General features: G+C 52.5%; 3 protein-coding genes across 7 annotated transcripts in view; all 3 read left to right on the plus strand.

Moving 5' to 3' along the window:
• PXN (paxillin) overlaps window positions 1-13,678 on the plus strand; it is a 47,530-nt gene extending 33,852 nt beyond the window's left edge. Inside the window, exons 1-9 of one of the 4 annotated variants that reach the window (XM_065646571.1) lie at window positions 534-1,269; window positions 2,081-2,347; window positions 2,882-3,283; window positions 3,944-4,018; window positions 6,135-6,305; window positions 6,650-6,823; window positions 7,386-7,467; window positions 7,820-7,968; window positions 10,555-13,678. In XM_065646571.1, coding sequence (XP_065502643.1) covers window positions 535-1,269; window positions 2,081-2,347; window positions 2,882-3,283; window positions 3,944-4,018; window positions 6,135-6,305; window positions 6,650-6,823; window positions 7,386-7,467; window positions 7,820-7,968; window positions 10,555-10,821 — 2,322 coding nt within the window. In that variant the 5' untranslated portion in view covers window position 534 and the 3' untranslated portion in view covers window positions 10,822-13,678. Of the gene's footprint in view, window positions 1-533; window positions 1,270-2,080; window positions 2,348-2,881; window positions 3,284-3,943; window positions 4,019-6,134; window positions 6,306-6,436; window positions 6,505-6,649; window positions 6,824-7,385; window positions 7,468-7,819; window positions 7,969-10,554 lie in introns of those variants that run through there. The other 3 variants (XM_065646572.1, XM_065646574.1, XM_065646573.1) reach the window with 3 other exon arrangements.
• Window positions 13,679-14,232: 554 nt separating this feature from the next.
• RPLP0 (ribosomal protein lateral stalk subunit P0) lies at window positions 14,233-17,471 on the plus strand. Its single transcript, XM_065646579.1, has 8 exons — window positions 14,233-14,295; window positions 14,483-14,586; window positions 14,988-15,163; window positions 15,258-15,345; window positions 15,625-15,771; window positions 16,199-16,384; window positions 16,725-16,865; window positions 17,243-17,471. Exons 2-8 carry the CDS (start codon window positions 14,533-14,535, stop codon window positions 17,402-17,404), a joined length of 954 nt encoding a protein of 317 aa, XP_065502651.1. The 5' UTR covers window positions 14,233-14,295; window positions 14,483-14,532; the 3' UTR covers window positions 17,405-17,471.
• A 292-nt stretch (window positions 17,472-17,763) lies between these two features.
• GCN1 (GCN1 activator of EIF2AK4) overlaps window positions 17,764-17,822 on the plus strand; it is a 42,188-nt gene continuing 42,129 nt past the window's right edge. Inside the window, exon 1 of one of the 2 annotated variants that reach the window (XM_065646181.1) lies at window positions 17,764-17,819. In XM_065646181.1, coding sequence (XP_065502253.1) covers window positions 17,802-17,819 — 18 coding nt within the window. In that variant the 5' untranslated portion in view covers window positions 17,764-17,801. The remainder of the gene's footprint in view (window positions 17,820-17,822) is intronic. The other variant, XM_065646180.1, reaches the window with a different exon arrangement.

Consider the following 17,822-nt stretch of genomic DNA (forward strand, 5'->3'; position numbering starts at 1 on the left):
CCCATCACAGCTGCAGGTGAGCACAGGAGCTGTCACAGGAGGGCGTAGGAAAAGAGTCTTGTTGGCTGTAGAATTTTGTCTCCTGTAATCTCACGTGAAGATCAGCACAATGTCTTACTGGTTCTGCTCTTTGATATCTCGTTTTCCTTCCGTACTCTTGGCTTTGGATCAACATGGGTCTTTATTTGGAGGTCATGATTGCTGTTATGCTTAATTCTTTGCTTTTTTTTCTTCTCCTTACCTCTGCCTTTATCTTTTTCTCTCCTTATTCCTTCTGTCTCCTTTTTGCAGACTAGTTCCACTATGTCTCTGATTTCTGAACCCTCTCTAGAACCAGTTCCCAGTTCAGCAAATGCAGACTCCAGCAACACTCCTCCCAGTTTAACAGTGCTGTCCCATCCCAGACACCCTCCTGCAAGTCACAGTGGGGACACGGCAGTGCCAACGTCTGCCCCACGTATGTCCTGTTTGCCACAAACAGTCCCTGTGCCCCCACCACGGGTCTCTTCTGGTTCTGCCACTCGTGGGGAGCAGATGACCTCTGCCAGCTTGGTTCGGCTCAGCAGAAAGCCTGATCCTTCTAGAAACGTTTTCCAGGCTGTGCCGGCTACCCGTGTGGAGCTCCTGTGTAGATCTGTTAATGTGGAGGCGCAAAGCCTAGAGAACCATTTTGCAAAAAAGGCTGAGAAGGAGGAGCAGAGAACTGACCCCAAAATCTCAAGTGTGCCAATTTCAAGCACTTTAGATGGTCAAGGGAAGGGGCAGATACCTAAAGAGCTGGATCAGCAGGGAGCGTTCAGGGACAGTTCAGCCCGTCCTTCCCAGGGCAGAGATGTGGAAGCAGCTTTAGAGGAGCTGTGGGCCCTGGAGCTGTCTGCACATGTGCCAGAGGTGCACACAAAGAACGACAGTGTTCTGAATCCTGTGCGTGAGCCTTCTGTGGTGGCCGTGGATCGGTGGGATGTCTTCCCAGACACTAAAAACCAGTTGGGTTTTGTAGTGGAGCAAGGACAGGAGCTGAAGGCTGAAGTGGTGCATGAAGCCAAGGTAGATGGGTGTCCTGATCTGGGCAAGGAGAGGCAGGGCAGAGACAGAACTCCTAGGAAGGCAGGTACGGTGAACATGAACAGAGCCAGAGGAAACCAGGAAAAGGAGCAGTTCAGAAGCTCTGCAGTTGCTCCAGAATCTCCTGAAAACATTTGGAAAACTGAATGGGATCCGCCGTGCATCTCCAAACCACCCATTGAGAGGATTTCTGCGTCAGGCCAGGCAGGCACTGTGTGAATGTAGGAGTAGGACGAGTCCTAGCCAGGAATGTTCTGACAGCGCTCTAACATTTTGTGTGTGGTGTGAACGTGCCTGGGCTCACCCACGCTAACAGCACGCGGCTCTGGGCAATGTGACCGACAGCTGCATGTCATGGAGGTTTGAAATCCTCTGCTTTATCTTGTGACTTCTTCTGCATGTCAGTCAGCAGCACGGAACATGGCAGTTTGTAGGGGCTTCCCGGTGAACTGGACTTTTTATTTCCTAAGTGGGATAAGGCTCAGTCCACGGAGGCTTCTGAAAAATTCAAAGGGCTGTTTCATGCCGCTGGAGGATGTCCCTGACTTGGGATGGCAGCTCCTCTGCTCTGCTCGCCTTTTTAGGTCTCACTGCTGGAGCTGTGAGTGTTCCAGCACTGGAGTACACTTCGTGCACCAGACGTCTCTGACCAAGAGTCTTCTGCCCGTAAAGGGCAAACGCAGAGAGGCTGCTCTGTGTCCTTGTGATGCTGAGGTTTCTGTAGTGTTCAGCGGAGTGGTCATGCTGCACCCCCTATCTTGGCTTCCAGCTGGTTAATCTTTCCCTTCCTTTTCTAGCTAGTTATTTTTGGCTGCTGTGATTATCCTTATGGGGTTTTTCTTTGCACTGAGTCACTGTTCTGGGCTATGCCAAGAGGAATTTTGGCATTGTGGAATAAATGTCATCACTCTTCCTGCTCACGGTTGTCACTAATGGCTTGAGTTTGTGCTGTTGCATCTTGGGGCTTGCTCTGACATTGCTCTTCTCTGCTGATACTATTACCTTTGTCATTTAGATTAAATCTTTAATCAAGAGGACAAAAGAGACTGCAAACGTGCATCCAATGTATCGTGACCTCTCTCCAAGGCGTAAACTAGGTCCTGCCATATTTCACAAGACCGAGTCCCAAGATCGCTTGATTGAAGAGCTGCAGGACAGACTGGGCATTGCTGAGCAGGAGCAGGAGGAGTGGCAGAGCCAGGACGACTGGCTGACAGAAGGGGTTGTCATCACTGCCAGGCCCCAGGGGGAAGAGCAGAATGGTGGACAGCAAGTAGAGAAGGTAGAAAGCAGGGACATGTGCTGGGACACTCCAGCGTGTCCCTCTGTCCAGATAGCATTGTGTGGAGGTGCAGATTTTCTGAGTGTCCTAAGCAACACAAAATGAAGAACTAACATTTCTACTCAGCCTTGTCTGGCATGAAAAGGGAACCAGCACATGGGTCCTGGTCTTGATGTTTAAGAATTGGAATGGGATCCGAGGGTGCTGGTGATGGTTTCTGTTTGGGCAGTCTCCTGCTATCGCACAGCAAATCTCCACGTGGGGATGATTTTTAAAACCACGCTGGGAAGCCTGTCACAGAGGTGTGCTTTGTTTTCCTCAGTATTGTCCCTGTGCAGGAAGTTCTGGGTGTGAGATGATGATGCTCTTCCTTGAGCTCCTCAAAGAAGCACATTTTCTAATTCCTTTCTCTTTCTTGCTGCTTTTTCCTCTTAAATAAATGTACCGGCAACAACCTGCCTTCCTGTTGCAGGAAGCGCTTGTTGGTTCCTCTTTAGATTTATTCACCTTTCTTCTTCCTCCCTGTCTTTCTAGGTGGTTTTTCCTCCAGAATCCCCAGTACCCCCGAGGAGGACGGTCTCTGTTCCAGCCTCTCCCCTGCTCCAGCCTTCTAAAGAAGCTCCAAAGCCAGTCTCTGCTAACGCTGCTCCTGCTTGCGTCTCTGGCTCTGCACCTCTCCTCCCGCTCCCACCTCAGCCTTCCCATGTGCCATCTACCCCAGCTCCTAGTCCGGTCTCCTCCTCTTCCTTCAGCTTGGCTCCCCAGCCTCTATTCCAGTGGGAAACTTCTGATGATGATTATCATGAGCTTTCTGTGGTGGGCACCCCTCCTTCTGAAGATCCTAGGCACTCCTGTTCTCCCCAGACCTGGACCCCTGGCACCAAGACAGTTGTTTCTGTTGGCTGTCAGACTGAGGATGGCACTTTGTTCCCACAGGTGCAGGCAGTCTTCTCTCTTATGTGTTTGTTGTGTGGGTTTGTGGTTTTTTTTTTTTTTTTTTTTTTTCCCCCAGTAGTGTTTTCCAGTCCAACAACTGCTCCCAACTTGATAGTTCAATAGCTACAATGTTCAGGTAAAGGCTGGTAGTGAGCTGCTGGATAGGAGAGGTGACGTCGGCAATACCTAATCCCACCTCTGCCTGTCTAGCACTGTGCAGTACGTGTCTGTGCAATAACCTGACGATGCGTGTGTGGTTCCTGTGTGTCCCGACGATCACTTTGTGCAGCAGGGACTCAATTTCCCTCTGAGATGAAGAAGGTAGCTCCGAAATGTGGGCTGCAACTCCTCCTGCCACAATCTCTCTTGGAGTGGAGGGAGTAAAAGATGGCAAAATCTCAGTATTGGAAGGAGCAAATCAGCAGTCTGTCCTGTTTGCCTGTTTAGACAGGGGTCTGCAGTGCAAGTGGATTCTGGGGAGGAGATGATATGATGAAGAGCTGTGTTCTGCATCTCCTGTCAGGGAAGGGCTGTAGCTCCAGGATGGTTGGAATTCTCGATGTATATGAGCTGCAGTGGTGTGCAATGTTACGTGTACAGGCAGCTCTCAAGCAGTGAGCAAGAAAACACCTCTGCATCTTGCACTGTTGTACTTTCCAGGTGACCTCTGCTCCTCCCCGCGTCCGCAGTGCCAATGTGCTGGCTGCTCCTGCACCCCAGGGCCCGTCCGAGAAGGCAGGACCTCCTTTCTGTTTCCTCGGCATGGTGTGCTTTTCTGCTCTGTGAGTGTGCTACACACGCTGCTGGGATCTGCTCCCAGAGCTCCCGGAGCCATTAATGTAGATGCTGTCGTGTAGCGCCTGGTTTGCTGCTCATAGAGCTCCTAACTGAACTCAGGTGATGGCTGATCTTGTGGTTGAAAGGCAGGAATTCAAAAGGCCTTTGCATGATGAATTTATGTGGATGCTGTGCTGGGTGTCTGCTGTAAACAGCAGGTGCTGTGTGCGGGAGGTGGAAACAAACCTCTTTCAGGTGGGGACTCAGCTGTGAGCTGTCAAGGCTGGATCACCATGCAGAAGTTGCAGTGTCTGCAGGCCGTTGTCCCCGCTCCGAGGTCAGCTGTGGCTTGCAGGAGTGTGTGGTCCCCGCAGGCAAGGCTGATGTGCTCTGTTGCTACATGTTGAGTTCATCTCATCTGTTTTCTCTCCAGATGGTATTTGTCACTTGTCTGTGTGTGGCATGTATGCCTGCCCTGCCTGGTGGCCACAAGCCCCTGGTTAGAGTGAGGGAGGATATGATTCTCTCGACACGGTCCAGCCCTTTTCCTCCTGCTGTGTGGTGTGGGAGGCCCTGGCTTTGTCCTGGGAGTCTACCCTGTCTGTTTCCAAAGGCCTATTGTTGCTGTCCTGTGACAAGTCTCCTTGCAATGGTTTGCTTTGGAGACATTCACTGTAACTGGTTGGTAGCAAGTAACTGCTGTGTGCTGGAGGGTTTGTTTTGGGCTCAGGACATGGGGGTGTGATGAGGATCACTGGGAGGAGAGAGGAGGGGAAAAGCTGAGCGTTAGGCTCTGTTGGGAGTTGTGCTGCATGCAAAGCAAGGCTGGTAAGTGCCTAAAAAAAAAAAACCACAACCTAAAATTATGTATAGTGTGAGGGTTTTTTTTATACAAACAAGCAGAACCTGGGGTTTGTCATTGAGTAAACTAGTTGACTACAAGTGTGACCAGCTGCAGGATGGGGAACAGAGCTCCTCCTGGGGCTGGAAGGGCAGGGTCTGCCAGGGCTGCGAGGCACCTCGGCACATCCCCGCTCCCCTGGCTGTGCTGCGTTCACAGCTGCGCATTTGGTGTTGTTTTAATCTGTCCTCTTAGTACGAGAAAACATGCTCCAAACCAATATCTCAGGGAGGGACTTCTTTGGGTCTCTAAACCTGACAGTAGCTATTGCAGTGCAAAGTCAGCTAAAATAATTTGTATTATTTCATTACTGCAGTTTGCCTGCAAAGGGGCCTTTTGTGGCCAAAGAGAACGTATACTTTTTTTATAAGTCATGAACCTACATAAAGCTTTCCCCTCTTCTGGGAAGCCTTTCCACGAGTACTGTGGCGGTGTGAGTGTCAGGAATGGCCTCTGAGAGAAACACCTGGATCCCTTTCCTCTCTCCCGCGTGCGTTCCCAGCGCTCCGGCAGCAGACGTGGCAGCGTTCCCTGGCAGTCCTGGCTGCTGGGGCTCGGCCGTGAGTGCGCTGCCCTCCCCGTAGGTAAACAGCGGGAGTTATTTCCTTCCCGCTTCCACTTGCTGGGTTCAGGCGTGGGATGAGAGCTGCCTGATGGGAGCAAAAGAGACTTGGCAAAAAGGTCTGCAGAAGGTGGTGCAAAGGGAGGGAAAGGGAGAAGGTATTCTGGCCAAGAGGGAAGTGAGGAAGAGGAGAGGGAACTGAGAGAGCACAACAGCGTAGGGTTAGCGAGAGGTCAAGGGGAAGGGTCCCTTTGGGTGGCGTCTCTGCTTTGTCAGAACTAGTGAGGTAAAGGGAGATTTTTTGGCAGAGGCTGAGAGCACTGTACTTGGGTTCTGCTGGTGACTTCTGTAGGTGCAGTGAAGGAAAATCAAATCCTCAGTTCACAGCTCTGCTGTTATACGTCCCAGGGTCTCTGTGTGCCCCTGCCTGAGCAGAATACCTGTGTGTACTTGACCCTAGCTCTCGCCGGCTTCTGCAGGGAGTGCAGCTGTCTCCTGGCATTCCCCTGCCCATCTCTACGGAGCAGCCACTGGCAGCAGCAGCAGCAGCCATTTCTCTTTTAAGCGCAGCAGCACTCACATTAACAGTCTTTGTTTTCTCTTCCCTGCAGTTCATGGCACAGGGGAAAGCTGGGAGCGGCTCCCCTCCATCCACAGCCTCCAAACCTGGCAGTCAGCTGGACACCATGCTGGGAAGTCTCCAGTCTGACCTGAACAAACTGGGTGTAGCTACAGTTGCCAAAGGTGTCTGTGGAGCCTGCAAGAAGCCGATTGCTGGGCAGGTGAGTTGAAGGTGCTGGCTTGTTGCTGAATCTTGGGCTGCAGCTGGGAGTAAAGGGGAGGGCTGTTTCGTGAGGCTGAAGAGACTGGAGATGCTGGAGAAACTGAAGTACTCTATTTATCCACTGGCTAGGTACGCTGTAAGCTCCTCCAGTGACCTCTACCCTGCCCCTGAGGGACTGCCCTCTCCTGAGATGATAGGTAATTCAGTTTTCATGCTACCCCAGTCCAGGGCTCACTTAAGTAGTAGAACTTGTCATTCTTGCTGACCTCCAGCTGGTATCTTGTCATGTGGTCAAGGGCAGAGAGAGGTAGAGTTGTCCTTCATGATTTATCTTCCCAACAGGTAGTTACAGCCATGGGGAAAACCTGGCACCCTGAGCACTTCGTCTGCACCCACTGCCAGGAGGAAATCGGGTCACGGAACTTCTTTGAGCGGGATGGTCAGCCCTACTGCGAGAAGGACTATCACAACCTCTTCTCCCCTCGCTGCTACTACTGCAACGGGCCGATCCTTGATGTGAGTTCCTGGGAGGGGGGATTAAGGGCGCTGGCAAGGTGCTGCAGGCCTGGGTGTTAAAAACTCCACCCATGGGTCCTGGATGGAAGATTTTGTTTGGGGACTTCTATTTTTCCTTTGCCTTGGCTCTGAAAGGGATCGACTTGGCCCAAATTCTTACGCCACTGAGAGGAGTTAGTGTCTCTTACCTTCACTGAAGTTCCTTCAGAACCCCACATTGCTCCATCATTCCAGTAATGATTGCTCAGCTTTTGTCTGTCGGTAGCCTATAGTAACAGGCACCAGAGCTAGTCTTGAGAGCTGGAAGGGGCCCCGTGTAAGGGAGGAAGTGTTGTGTAAGGTCCTTTTAGGGTAAAAAAAAAAAAAAAGTGTGCAGTGGGGAAAGCCTGAATGAGTCAGTGATGGGGGAGAATTGACTCAGCTCTCTAAAGGACAGTCTGTTTTAACACGTGCTCTTGTCAGCACCAACTTTAGTGTGTTCTTCCCGCCATTCAGTCCCCCCTTGCCTCCAAGCTGAAGCCAGTATTTGTATGACTACCACTTTGTGTTTTCCTCTGAACAGAAAGTGGTGACGGCTTTGGACAGGACATGGCACCCTGAACACTTTTTCTGTGCCCAGTGTGGAGCTTTCTTCGGACCTGAAGGTATTGCTGGTTTATGCAGCCTCCTCCCTGAACTGCAGACAAGTGTGTAGGGCAGAGCTGCTGTCGCACGCAGCCTGATGGGTGACAGGGGAACTGCTGAAGATGGAAATTCCAAGGGATACAGCTGTTTATGGAGGAAGGATGCTGGCAGGAATCTTCCTTTCTCCCTGGAGAGGAAGAGTGTGTGTGCGTGGGGCAGGAAGGGCAGCAGAACGAGGAGCAGCTGCCTGCTGTGTCTGTGTGTTAGCAGAGGGAAGGATGATCCTACCCACCCTGGTTACCCCGCAGAACGTGGCTGGTCATAGGTAAAGATCAGGAGCTGACGGTCTTTGTCTCTCTTCTCCCTTGGCAGGATTTCACGAGAAGGACGGCAAAGCCTACTGCCGCAAGGACTACTTTGACATGTTTGCTCCCAAGTGTGGAGGCTGTGCCCGGGCTATCCTGGAAAACTACATCTCTGCCTTGAACACCCTGTGGCACCCTGAGTGCTTTGTGTGTCGGGTAAGAAACCCGAGGTCCTTCGCGGCTGCCATATGACCCTTCTCGTTTCTACCCTGCAGGCATCCGGTCCCTTATCAGGAAAAGGCGTCTCTCGGGTAGTGAAGGGCAGCCAGCCCCACAAGATAAAAACATGTCAGCAACCAAACACCTTCTTGTTCCTCTGCCTGTTTACATTAAACTTTCTAGTTGCTTTGCCCTTTCTGTTCCCAGCTGCAGTTATGGGCTTCTGCAGCAACTCACAGATAAACAGAGACATTTTCTGTGACCTTTAAATAATTATAAGCTAAGCTTCTCTCTAAGCACTTGCCTCAGCAATCAGATTTTGAGGATCTTCCTCCCATGCTCCATCTGACAATGTAAACTAATGAGACTGACCTTGTTCAGACAAACATGCAAGTCAGTGAAATAGTGGCAGGCTCCTTACAACAGGCATAATAAACAGGAATACTGCAGATTAAATGCTTGGCACTTTTTCAGAGAGCATTGCAAATATTAACTCTTACAGGCCCCAAGAGATAAGCAAAATCAGCCAGTGTTTCCCAGAGTGGGAAAGAAAGGCAGAGAGCAGAACAAGCAGCAGAACCACAAGCTGCTGGTTCCTGGTGCGATGCTCAGAGCAGACTGTCACTGTCACCGTGCTGTTGGGACTGTCTGTGGCTCCTGCAGTGGTGTGCGGGGAGCGGAGCCCGAAGATGCCAGTCCTGGCTGTGGGGGGCTGGGGAGGGCCGTGCCTTTTGTGCAGAGACTGAGACTCCTCTCCAGTGGTTCTGCTTTCTTTTTGCCTGCGACCACAGTGTGAGTATTAGTGGGGCCAGCAGTGATATCTTCCAGGGCATGAGATGGGATTCTCTTCCTGTTTTTGCTAAAGCAGAGTAGACTTTTCAGCTGTCCTGCTGACTGAGGGAGCAGACTGTTTCTTGAACTCATTGTCAGCATTAGAAAAGTCTTGGACCTGCTGCAGGCAAACTGTGTTCTTTGCTGTATTGCGAGTTTTCAGCTGTCCATGGCTCTGCACACTGTTTGCTGGCCTCCTGTCGGGGTCTAGCTGTGTGTGATGTTGTGTGTCCTCCCTGGAGAAGAGGATAGTGTTGGGCCTGAGCAAAACCAGGACTCTGGAAATCTGCCTTCTCTGGGCCTTGCTGCTGATTTGTTTCATTAATCTGGCAATATCCTCAACTCTCCCCCACACCCTGCTGCCTCAGTTTCTCACTCATACAAGGAGGGGGGTCTCCTCAGTCTTGCAGGGAAGGTGGGTGCTTGTGTTCACAGAATCCCAGAATGTCAGGGATTGGAAGGGACCTCGGAAGCTCATCCAGTCCAATCCCCCTGCTGGAGCAGGAACACCCAGATGGGGTAACACAGGAAGGTGTCCAGGCAGGTTTGAATGTCTGCAGAGAAGGAGACTCCACAACCTCCCTGGGCAGCCTGGTCCAGGCTCTGTTACCCTCACTGAGAAGAAGTTTCTTCTCATATTTAAGTGGAACCTCTTGTGTTCCAGTTTGAACCCATTACCCCTTGTCTTACCATTGGATGTCACCGAGAAGAGCCTGGCTCCATCCTCGTGACGCTCACCCTTTATATATTTATAAACATTAATGAGCTCACTCCTCAGTCTTCTCTTCTCCAAACTGAAGAGACCCAGCTCCCTCAGCCTTTCCTCATACGGGAGATGCTCCACTCCCTTAATCATCTTTGTTGCCCTGCGCTGGACTCTCTCCAGCCGTTCCCTGTCCTTCTTGAACTGAGGGGCCCAGAACTGGACACAATATTCCAGATGTGGTCTCACCAGGGCAGAGTAGAGGGGAAGGAGAACCTCTTTCAACCTGAGATTCTGCAGATTCTGAAGCGTAGCAGCCTCGGCTGTGTGATGCTGAGGGGGATTAGGAGCTCTGGATGCTGATAAGGACATAGCTGGTGTATCCTTTTCTTGTCTATTCAAAGTCATTAGCTGTAGAACAGTTTTTCCCTGTAGCCATGTGTGTGTGTACCTGGTGGAGATGTTTCAGGATGGACAATCCTGCACAAAGTGAACCTGTGTAATGCCAGCCGTTCCGGAGAGTTCACTTGTGAAGATTAATTGCCTCATTTTCTCAGCTGGAACCAGCCTCACGTTCATCTGAATTCTTCTCTGTGAAAGTATGAAAGGTTGTGTTGGTCCCTGCTTCTGCTTGATGTTCCGGGGAAGCTGGAGTGAGATTAGAGGAAAAAGGAAAAGAAAAAAGAAAGGGAAAGGTGCTACAGTGTTTCCCATCTCAGGGGAAGGAGTGTTCTCCTTTCTCCTGACTGGACACACATGGTAACTCATCTATTGTATTTTTTTTGTAGAAGTGAAACCAGCTGGGGGAAGGGGCATCGTTAATTCCCTTGCTTGTGGCTTGTATCTATCCATTTATCAGCCTTTCCTTGGAAACTCTTCTTGATGGTCAGAATTTGGCTTTTCGGATAACAGGACGATGCTGAAAGGCAGCAGTTCCCCTGCTCACAGCACAGCCAGGTTGTGCCAAGGAGCAGAGAGGAGGCTCGTGGAGCTGCCTGCAGCCCCAGCTTGTGATACAACCCATCCCCTTCTGCTTTATCCTTCTGCAGGAATGTTTCACGCCATTCATCAACGGCAGCTTCTTTGAGCATGACGGGCAGCCCTACTGCGAGGTGCATTACCACGAGCGCCGCGGCTCGCTCTGCTCCGGGTGCCAGAAGCCAATCACGGGACGCTGCATCACTGCTATGGGCAAGAAATTTCACCCCGAACACTTTGTCTGTGCCTTCTGCCTCAAGCAGCTCAACAAAGGAACCTTCAAAGAACAGAACGACAAGCCTTACTGCCAGAACTGCTTTCTCAAGCTCTTCTGTTAGAGGCATCATAGATGGGCGCTAAGCATCTTTCTGCCACCCCCTTGGCAGTTCTGTCTCTCCGAATGTTACTGCAATTTAGAAACCTTATCAGGCAGGGGAGGAGGATGAGCGGGAGCGGGGTGGGAGCACTTTCTGCTGCTGCAGAGAGGCAGTAGATCCAGAGATGACACGGACCATTAAACTGGAAATGCCCTTGCTGTGTCCCAGTAGAGAGAGACCGAGTCCCCTCGTTGCAGTGTGTGTGTCTGTGTGTGTGACCGACAGCTGAGTTTAGCTGGGGGACTGCAGCAGAGAGGTTTTACCGAGCCCCTCCTGGCAGAAGGACTCTTTGCCAGCACGTTTTTCAGCTCTCCGAGCGCATTGTGACACTTGCAGACAACACAGCCCTCTGCTCTGACACCTCTTTCTCAGGCTTTTGCCTGCGCACCTGCCCTCTGAGCAGCAGCACAGCGAGGGCACCCGGTGACCTCGGTGCCACCCTGGCTCGGGTCACCAGAGCCACAGGGCATGTGTGACTTAGATCAGAGCATCAGCGCAGGCAGCCGGGACCCTGCAAGGGTCTCTCCAGTTCCATTACACTGTAAGGAGATGATACCACTTAATTTTTTTTCTTTTAAAGAGGAATCAAGATGTTGCTGTGTGGGGTGTGTTTGTTTTTTTTTTTTCCTAGTTCGTTACTCCCCTGCCTTTTCTCAACACACTGGAGCAGGAGGTGCAGTGAAACCCGACCATCCCTCAGCACTGATGGGCGCTCCTGGGGATCGTTCTGTGCCAGGCCCCCCGTCAGCACCTGGCATCTGCTCCCGGGAGAGAGCAGGAGGGTCCAGCCCTTCTCTAAAAGCAGGTGCAGAGAGGTTCGAGCACAGCCTTGTTCATCCACCCCTGTCCTGAGCGAGTGTGACCTGTGTGCTTATCTGGCCTGAAACTGTCACAAGCGCAGGGAGAAGTGGAGGGATTTAAGAAGCCAGGAAAAAAAAAAACAGATCCAAACTTTGCATCCTTTCTTCTTCCTCTCTTTGTTAATGACACCCGTCAGCCCCTGGGTATTTCCTTTTTCTGTGCTCTTTGTTAAACATGTTCTACTGAGAGATGCTAGAGCAATAACCTTTTATATTGACTGTTACTGGTGTAACAAGTCCCTTGGGTCAGGTGTGTGTGGCACACTTGGAGTTTTACTATCAAAGTAAATACTGTATCCTGTCTTTGATAAGAACTGTAGATTTCTACACTGATTTTGAATTAATATCTAATTTACTTTTAATCCTCTTACACAGAAATTGGTTTTGAAGTGATTTTAAGAGAGCAACTTTTATATCAAGCCATGCTGTTCTTGGCAGTATGCCAGTTGCGCTGGTTTACTGCATCTGTAACCTCAACGCTTTATTAAGCCTACTAGCATTCAATATTTTCTTTTTATTGCGGGTTGGGAGGGGCTGGAATCTATGGGGAAGGGAATGTGACTTTTTTTTTCTTAGCACAGGCAGGTGAACTGTGAATAGCCTTTTTTTTTTTTTCTTTCTCCTCCTCTGGGTCACCTAAAGGTGTGATTTTTTTTTTTTTTTTGGTTTTTATTGTAACCTGTAAACTGCTGTATTTGAATCACCTGCCATTCTCCCAAAGCGCAGCTTCCAGGATGGTATAGTGAGTCTTGATATGACGCTGTGGAGAGGGAAGAGCCCTCGGTTTCTCCTCTTCAGCACCTGAAACCAGAGCAGGGCTCCCTGGGGAAGGAGTTGCTTTGCTCCTGTGGAAGAAAGGTCTTGTGACTAAGGAGGGGAAATTGGGAGAGACAGACTCTGCTCCTAACTAGCTGTGTAACTTTGGGCCAGTCACTAAAACCTTACTGTGCCTCAGTTTCCCCATCTGTAAAATGGGGGCAGTTTATCCTGGATTTGTGAGGTTATTGTGAGGCTTAGTTAACGTTTCCTAAAGCATTTTTAGGTCTCTGGCTGGAGGGTGCTGTGGAAGGTGAAATACGATGTTGAAATACCTGATGGCGTTCTGTGGTCACAGCCCGGGTGTAGGGAATAACTTCTCCAGAGCGCTGCAGCAATATTGGCATCTGGGTCTGCTTTTCAGCTCGGCAGGTGCTTTAGGGGTCCGGGGGCAGCTGTGTCAGAAACCAGCCTGACCTTAGGCTGGGACCTGCGGGTTACTGTCCCGCCTAACCTTGCCGCGGTGCTTTGCTGCCCTGCTCGGGTCACCAAAACTCTTTGGCACTGGTTTCCCCGTACAAATGAACCTCAGTTTGTGGTTGTGAAACCGGAGGGAGCTGTGGAAGCACTAGAGCTAAAGCTGCATCAGCTGGGCTGAGTGTGGCTCCTGGGGAGTTTGCGAGGCAAGAAAAACCTCCAGTGCATCTTTTCACCTTTGGAATCCATTTGACTTAAAACGGACATTTCTAAGTTGTGCATGTTTAATGTTGCTGAAAAGTTCAACTTTCAGCCCAGCTAAGAGGACAAAAGCTGCAGTACATGTCGGGAGTGCTGGAGACGAGCTAGAAGGTGCTTCTGGTTGTGTGACACCTGCAAACTGTGTAATCCTGTGCCTCAGTTTCCCTGTGCGGGGAGTCTTTAACCTACCTCACTGTGAGTTGAGGCTTAAGTGACGCTGGAGCCCCCGGGTGCTGCGGGTGCCCAAGCGGGGGCTCTGCTCCCGTTAGTGCTCCACGGAGATCGTGGGACACCGACCTCCTGGGCGAGACGCTGAGCGGGGCCCGGACGTGGTTTGTGACACGCTGGGCTGCTACTCTGCCAAATCACGACTTTTGGTGGCTGCTGCCACTCTGAACATCCAAAATGCCTGTTATTTGATTTCGGATGCGGTTTTGGGGCTCTGGGGTGGTGTGGGGGGAGAGATGGGGGGAGAGGGCTGGGGATGGTGCCGGAGAGGGGGGGCTGCGGCAGCTGCAAGGGAGGTGGTTCAGTCTTCAGAGCCCCCCCAGAGCAAGCGCTGCCCTTGGGGATGGGCTTTCACAGCACGTGTGGGCTGGGGGTGCTGGGTCGCCAATTATTTGGTATCTTTTCTCCCTTGTAAACTTCTAACTCCGCTTTCTTTTTTTTTTTTTTTCCATTTAAAATTCTTGCAGTTACGCTAATAAAATTTTTACCGTTAATTCTCACGTGTGTGTTTGCGGTTGTTTGTCGCCCTTCAGCTCGTGAAGAACCGGAACTGAAGGGGGTTCCCCCGAGCGGGTGGGGGGTGACCCGAGGGCAGAGCCCGCAGTGCGCTCCTCCGGCTGCCAGGGGGCGCTATCGCGGGGCCGCCTGCGCCGCCCGCGCCTTCCTTTGCCGGTGCTGTAAGCGACAGGCGCGTCGCCCAATGAAAGAGCGGCCCGCCCTGATTGACACGCGGAAGACAGCCAATGGGGTTGAGCTGAGGGTGCTCTGTGGCTCGCTGCCATTGGGCGTGAGCCGCGGTATAAAAGGCGGTGGGCCCGCCCTCCGGCCTTTCTTTCCCGGAGCCCTCGTGGAGGTGGGTGCGCGGCGCGGCGGCTCCCGCGGGCCCGGGGCGGGCCTGGGCGGCCGGGCCGGGCTGGGGGCGCACCCGGGACGTACCCGGGGGGCTGGGCCGCGGCCGGGGGGCGCGCAGCCCCGGGGCGGAGGCGGGGGAAGGGAAGGGAATGGTGCGGGCCCGCCTGAGCTGCGCTTCTCCCTGGCAGGTCCCAGCTCGTCTTTAAACCCACCGGGCGATCCTTGGAGCACCGCCGCGATGCCCAGGGAAGACAGGGCTACCTGGAAATCCAACTACTTCTTGAAAATCATCGTGAGTGTCGGCGGAGGGCGGAGGCCCGGCTCTGCTGGGGCGCTGTGCCCCATGGGCTTGGGGGCGATCCCGGCCCGCAGGGAGTGGCCGAGAACCGGGCGGGCGTGTGAGCGGGGAGGATTAAACAAGAGATGGTGTCAGAGCTTGTCTGTGAGGAACAGTTACATGGCAATAAAAAGACATCAAGACAGTCCGGATCAGGCTGTTTTAAAGGCTCCTGCGAGAAGTCGTGGAGGCAGTTACAGAAATAACTCGTCTAAGGGCATAACTCAGTGAAGGGTTCAGGCCTTGAGCTGAGCATTCTCAAACTTCTGACAGATTTTACATTTTGACATGTTAAGGTTTTAATGCTGCTCTGGTCCAGATTTCTTTGTGTAGTTAAAGTGTTTTTCTTGCTATAGCAACTCCTGGATGATTACCCAAAATGTTTCATTGTGGGAGCAGACAATGTGGGATCCAAGCAGATGCAGCAGATCCGTATGTCCCTACGTGGGAAGGCCGTTGTGCTGATGGGGAAGAATACGATGATGCGCAAAGCTATTCGTGGTCATCTGGAGAATAACCCTGCCTTAGAAAAGTGCGTAATGCTCTCTGAATGTACTCCTGGGTCCTCTGGGAGGAGGAGACGTTGTCTGAGAAGCAGAATTGAGGGCTTGTCGTCTTTCCTTCAGGCTGCTGCCTCACATCCGTGGGAATGTGGGCTTTGTGTTCACCAAGGAGGACCTAACCGAGATCCGTGACATGCTGCTGGCTAACAAGGTAGGGGAGATCAGCCCTCACCATGTCTCTGGGGCTGGTAGGGAATTAAAAATCAAACTGAAACTGCATGGGGGATACCTGATAATTAGGAGTCTTCAAGGATTGGGAACTGGGCCACTGCAACCTTAGACAAATGGCTCAGGTTCAGCTTCTGTGTCACTCGTGTGTGCCTGGGTGACGTCCGTCCTGGAAGAACGAATGCTTCGGGAGGGAGCTGCTGCCATCCCATGGGACCTGAGAGGTGAGCATTTCCTCAGCTGCTCCTTTCCCTTTCTCCAGGTGCCAGCAGCTGCCCGCGCCGGCGCTATTGCTCCTTGTGACGTGACGGTGCCGGCACAGAACACCGGTCTTGGCCCCGAGAAGACCTCCTTTTTCCAGGCCTTGGGCATCACTACGAAGATTTCCAGAGGGACCATTGAAATTCTGGTTAGTGAGCAGCGTGCTGCTGTTGGTGAAGCTCTTCCTTGGGTGGAGGATCCTGGTTATGGCAGTTGACAGAGCTGTAAAGTGCTATTTATGCTGAAATACTGTGTCAGCCATCCGGCTGCTGCGCTTGGGAAACTTGGAGGAGGACGTCTGGCTTGGCTGCGCTGTGCAGTGTGGCGGGATTTAAGTTCTCTGTCCGATCTCAGCTGCATGGTTAAGCTCTGCTGGAAGAACTTCCAGCTGAGATGTACCTGCTTGTGGGATCTGGGGTTTTCTCAGCTTGTGGAGCTGAACTTGGACCCTTGTTGTGCTCATTTGTCCCTTCAGTTCCATCTCTTGCCCTTGGAAATGGGCGTTTGTGTCCTGTTGCATTGACATGCCTGAATTTCTTTGTGCGTATTCACTCCTTTGCCTCTTGTTTCCTCAGAGCGATGTGCAGCTCATCAAGACCGGAGATAAAGTGGGTGCCAGCGAAGCCACCCTGCTGAACATGCTGAACATCTCCCCCTTCTCTTTCGGGCTGGTGATCCAGCAGGTCTTTGACAATGGCAGCATTTACAATCCCGAAGTGCTGGACATCACCGAGGAGACCTTGCACAAGCGCTTCCTGGAGGTGAGTGCCACAGCCCGTTCTGTTCCACCTCACTTTGCCTCACTGCTGTGGCAGCCACCACTGCCTCTGAATGAAGTAACTTCTCTGATATTTTCTGCAAGGTCTTGCAGAGCCAGGACAGTCTGTCAGGGAGCACCTTCTGTGGGCTTTTTCATCCGAAGCTACCTCAAAAAGCATTTGAGGCCATTTTAATCCTTGTCTGATCTCTCTGGAGCTGCATTACTTGTGTGCGTGCACACTGTCCCTCGTTACTTCAGCAGTGTAGAAATGTGCCATGGTCTGCCGTGCTTTCCCAGGTGATTTCTCAGAGCACAGAAAACACGAGTCTCTCTCCCCACAGGGTGTTCGTAACGTCGCCAGCGTCTGTCTGCAAATTGGGTACCCGACCATCGCTTCTGTGCCCCACTCCATCATCAATGGGTACAAGCGGGTCCTGGCTGTGGCGGTGGAGACGGACTACACCTTCCCGCTGGCCGAAAAGGTAACGGCTGAGCAATGTGCAGCCTGGGGGGTGAGAAACACAGCCGGGTGCTTTGGCAGGAACACCTTGCATGTCATCTGGTCTGAAAGGGCTCACACCCGCCTGTGTGCGAGGGGCCTGTCCTCAAAAGGGGCTTTTGCTTCCGTATGTTATGTGCAAACAGCAGGAGAAAGCTGAATTACCTGGCGTTCCTTCCTTCTGGGCGTTGTTGCACTTGGGTGTAGCTGAGATGTGTTTGATTCTTCACACAGAGCACTGATCAGTGCGTCTGTTTGGCTTCTGGCAAGCCGCAGCATTGCCTTTATGATTGCAAAGGTTCGGTCCTTCAAAATGGTTGTTTCCTTTGAGTTTGTATTTATTTTTTCCCCTTATTGCAGGTGAAGGCCTTCCTGGCAGACCCGTCTGCGTTCGTGGTGGCCGCCCCTGTGGTGGCTGAAGCGGCTGCACCTGCTGCTGCTGCCGCTGCCCCGGCCAAAGAGGCACCGAAGGAGGAGTCGGAGGAGTCTGACGAGGACATGGGCTTCGGCCTCTTCGACTAAGGGCAGCCACCATGTCTGTGTCAGAGTTGGTCCAGCTGGAGAAATAAAAAGCTATTTTACACCTTCATGTGTAGTCTGCAGGTCACCGGGGGCTGGGGGCAAGTGCAGTCCGGGGGCTCCGGTGCTGCTGCTACCTCGGGGTGGCTGCTCTGTGCCTGCTGCGTGCCGGGCGGCCGCTGCAGCCAGGGCTGAGCCGGGGCCTCGCCCGGCGGCTTCTCCGGGCGGGGCTGATGGAACCGCTGTCCGCGCTCGGGGCCGGTTCCGCCGGGCGGGACCCGGGGCTGCCGGGCCGGACTAGGCCGCGGCGCCGTCGCCATGGAGACGGGTGCGCCCCGGCCGGCTCCGCGCGCGGCCCGCCCCGGAAGTCGCTACCGCTTCCGGGGTCGCTGGCGGCGCCATGGCGGCCGACACGCAGGTG

The sequence above is a fragment of the Caloenas nicobarica genome, chromosome 16 (assembly GCF_036013445.1).
Source record: "Caloenas nicobarica isolate bCalNic1 chromosome 16, bCalNic1.hap1, whole genome shotgun sequence".
NCBI classification, from domain to species: Eukaryota; Metazoa; Chordata; class Aves; order Columbiformes; family Columbidae; genus Caloenas; species Caloenas nicobarica.

Bases quoted from the DNA above. Each gene is read 5' to 3' on its own strand.
- RPLP0 (XM_065646579.1), top strand. From the start codon at position 14,533: ATGCCCAGGGAAGACAGGGCTACCTGGAAATCCAACTACTTCTTGAAA. The intron at 15,164-15,257 runs GTGCGTAATGCT...TCTTTCCTTCAG, and splicing joins AATAACCCTGCCTTAGAAAA to GCTGCTGCCTCACATCCGTG. The intron at 16,866-17,242 runs GTAACGGCTGAG...CCCTTATTGCAG, and splicing joins CCTTCCCGCTGGCCGAAAAG to GTGAAGGCCTTCCTGGCAGA.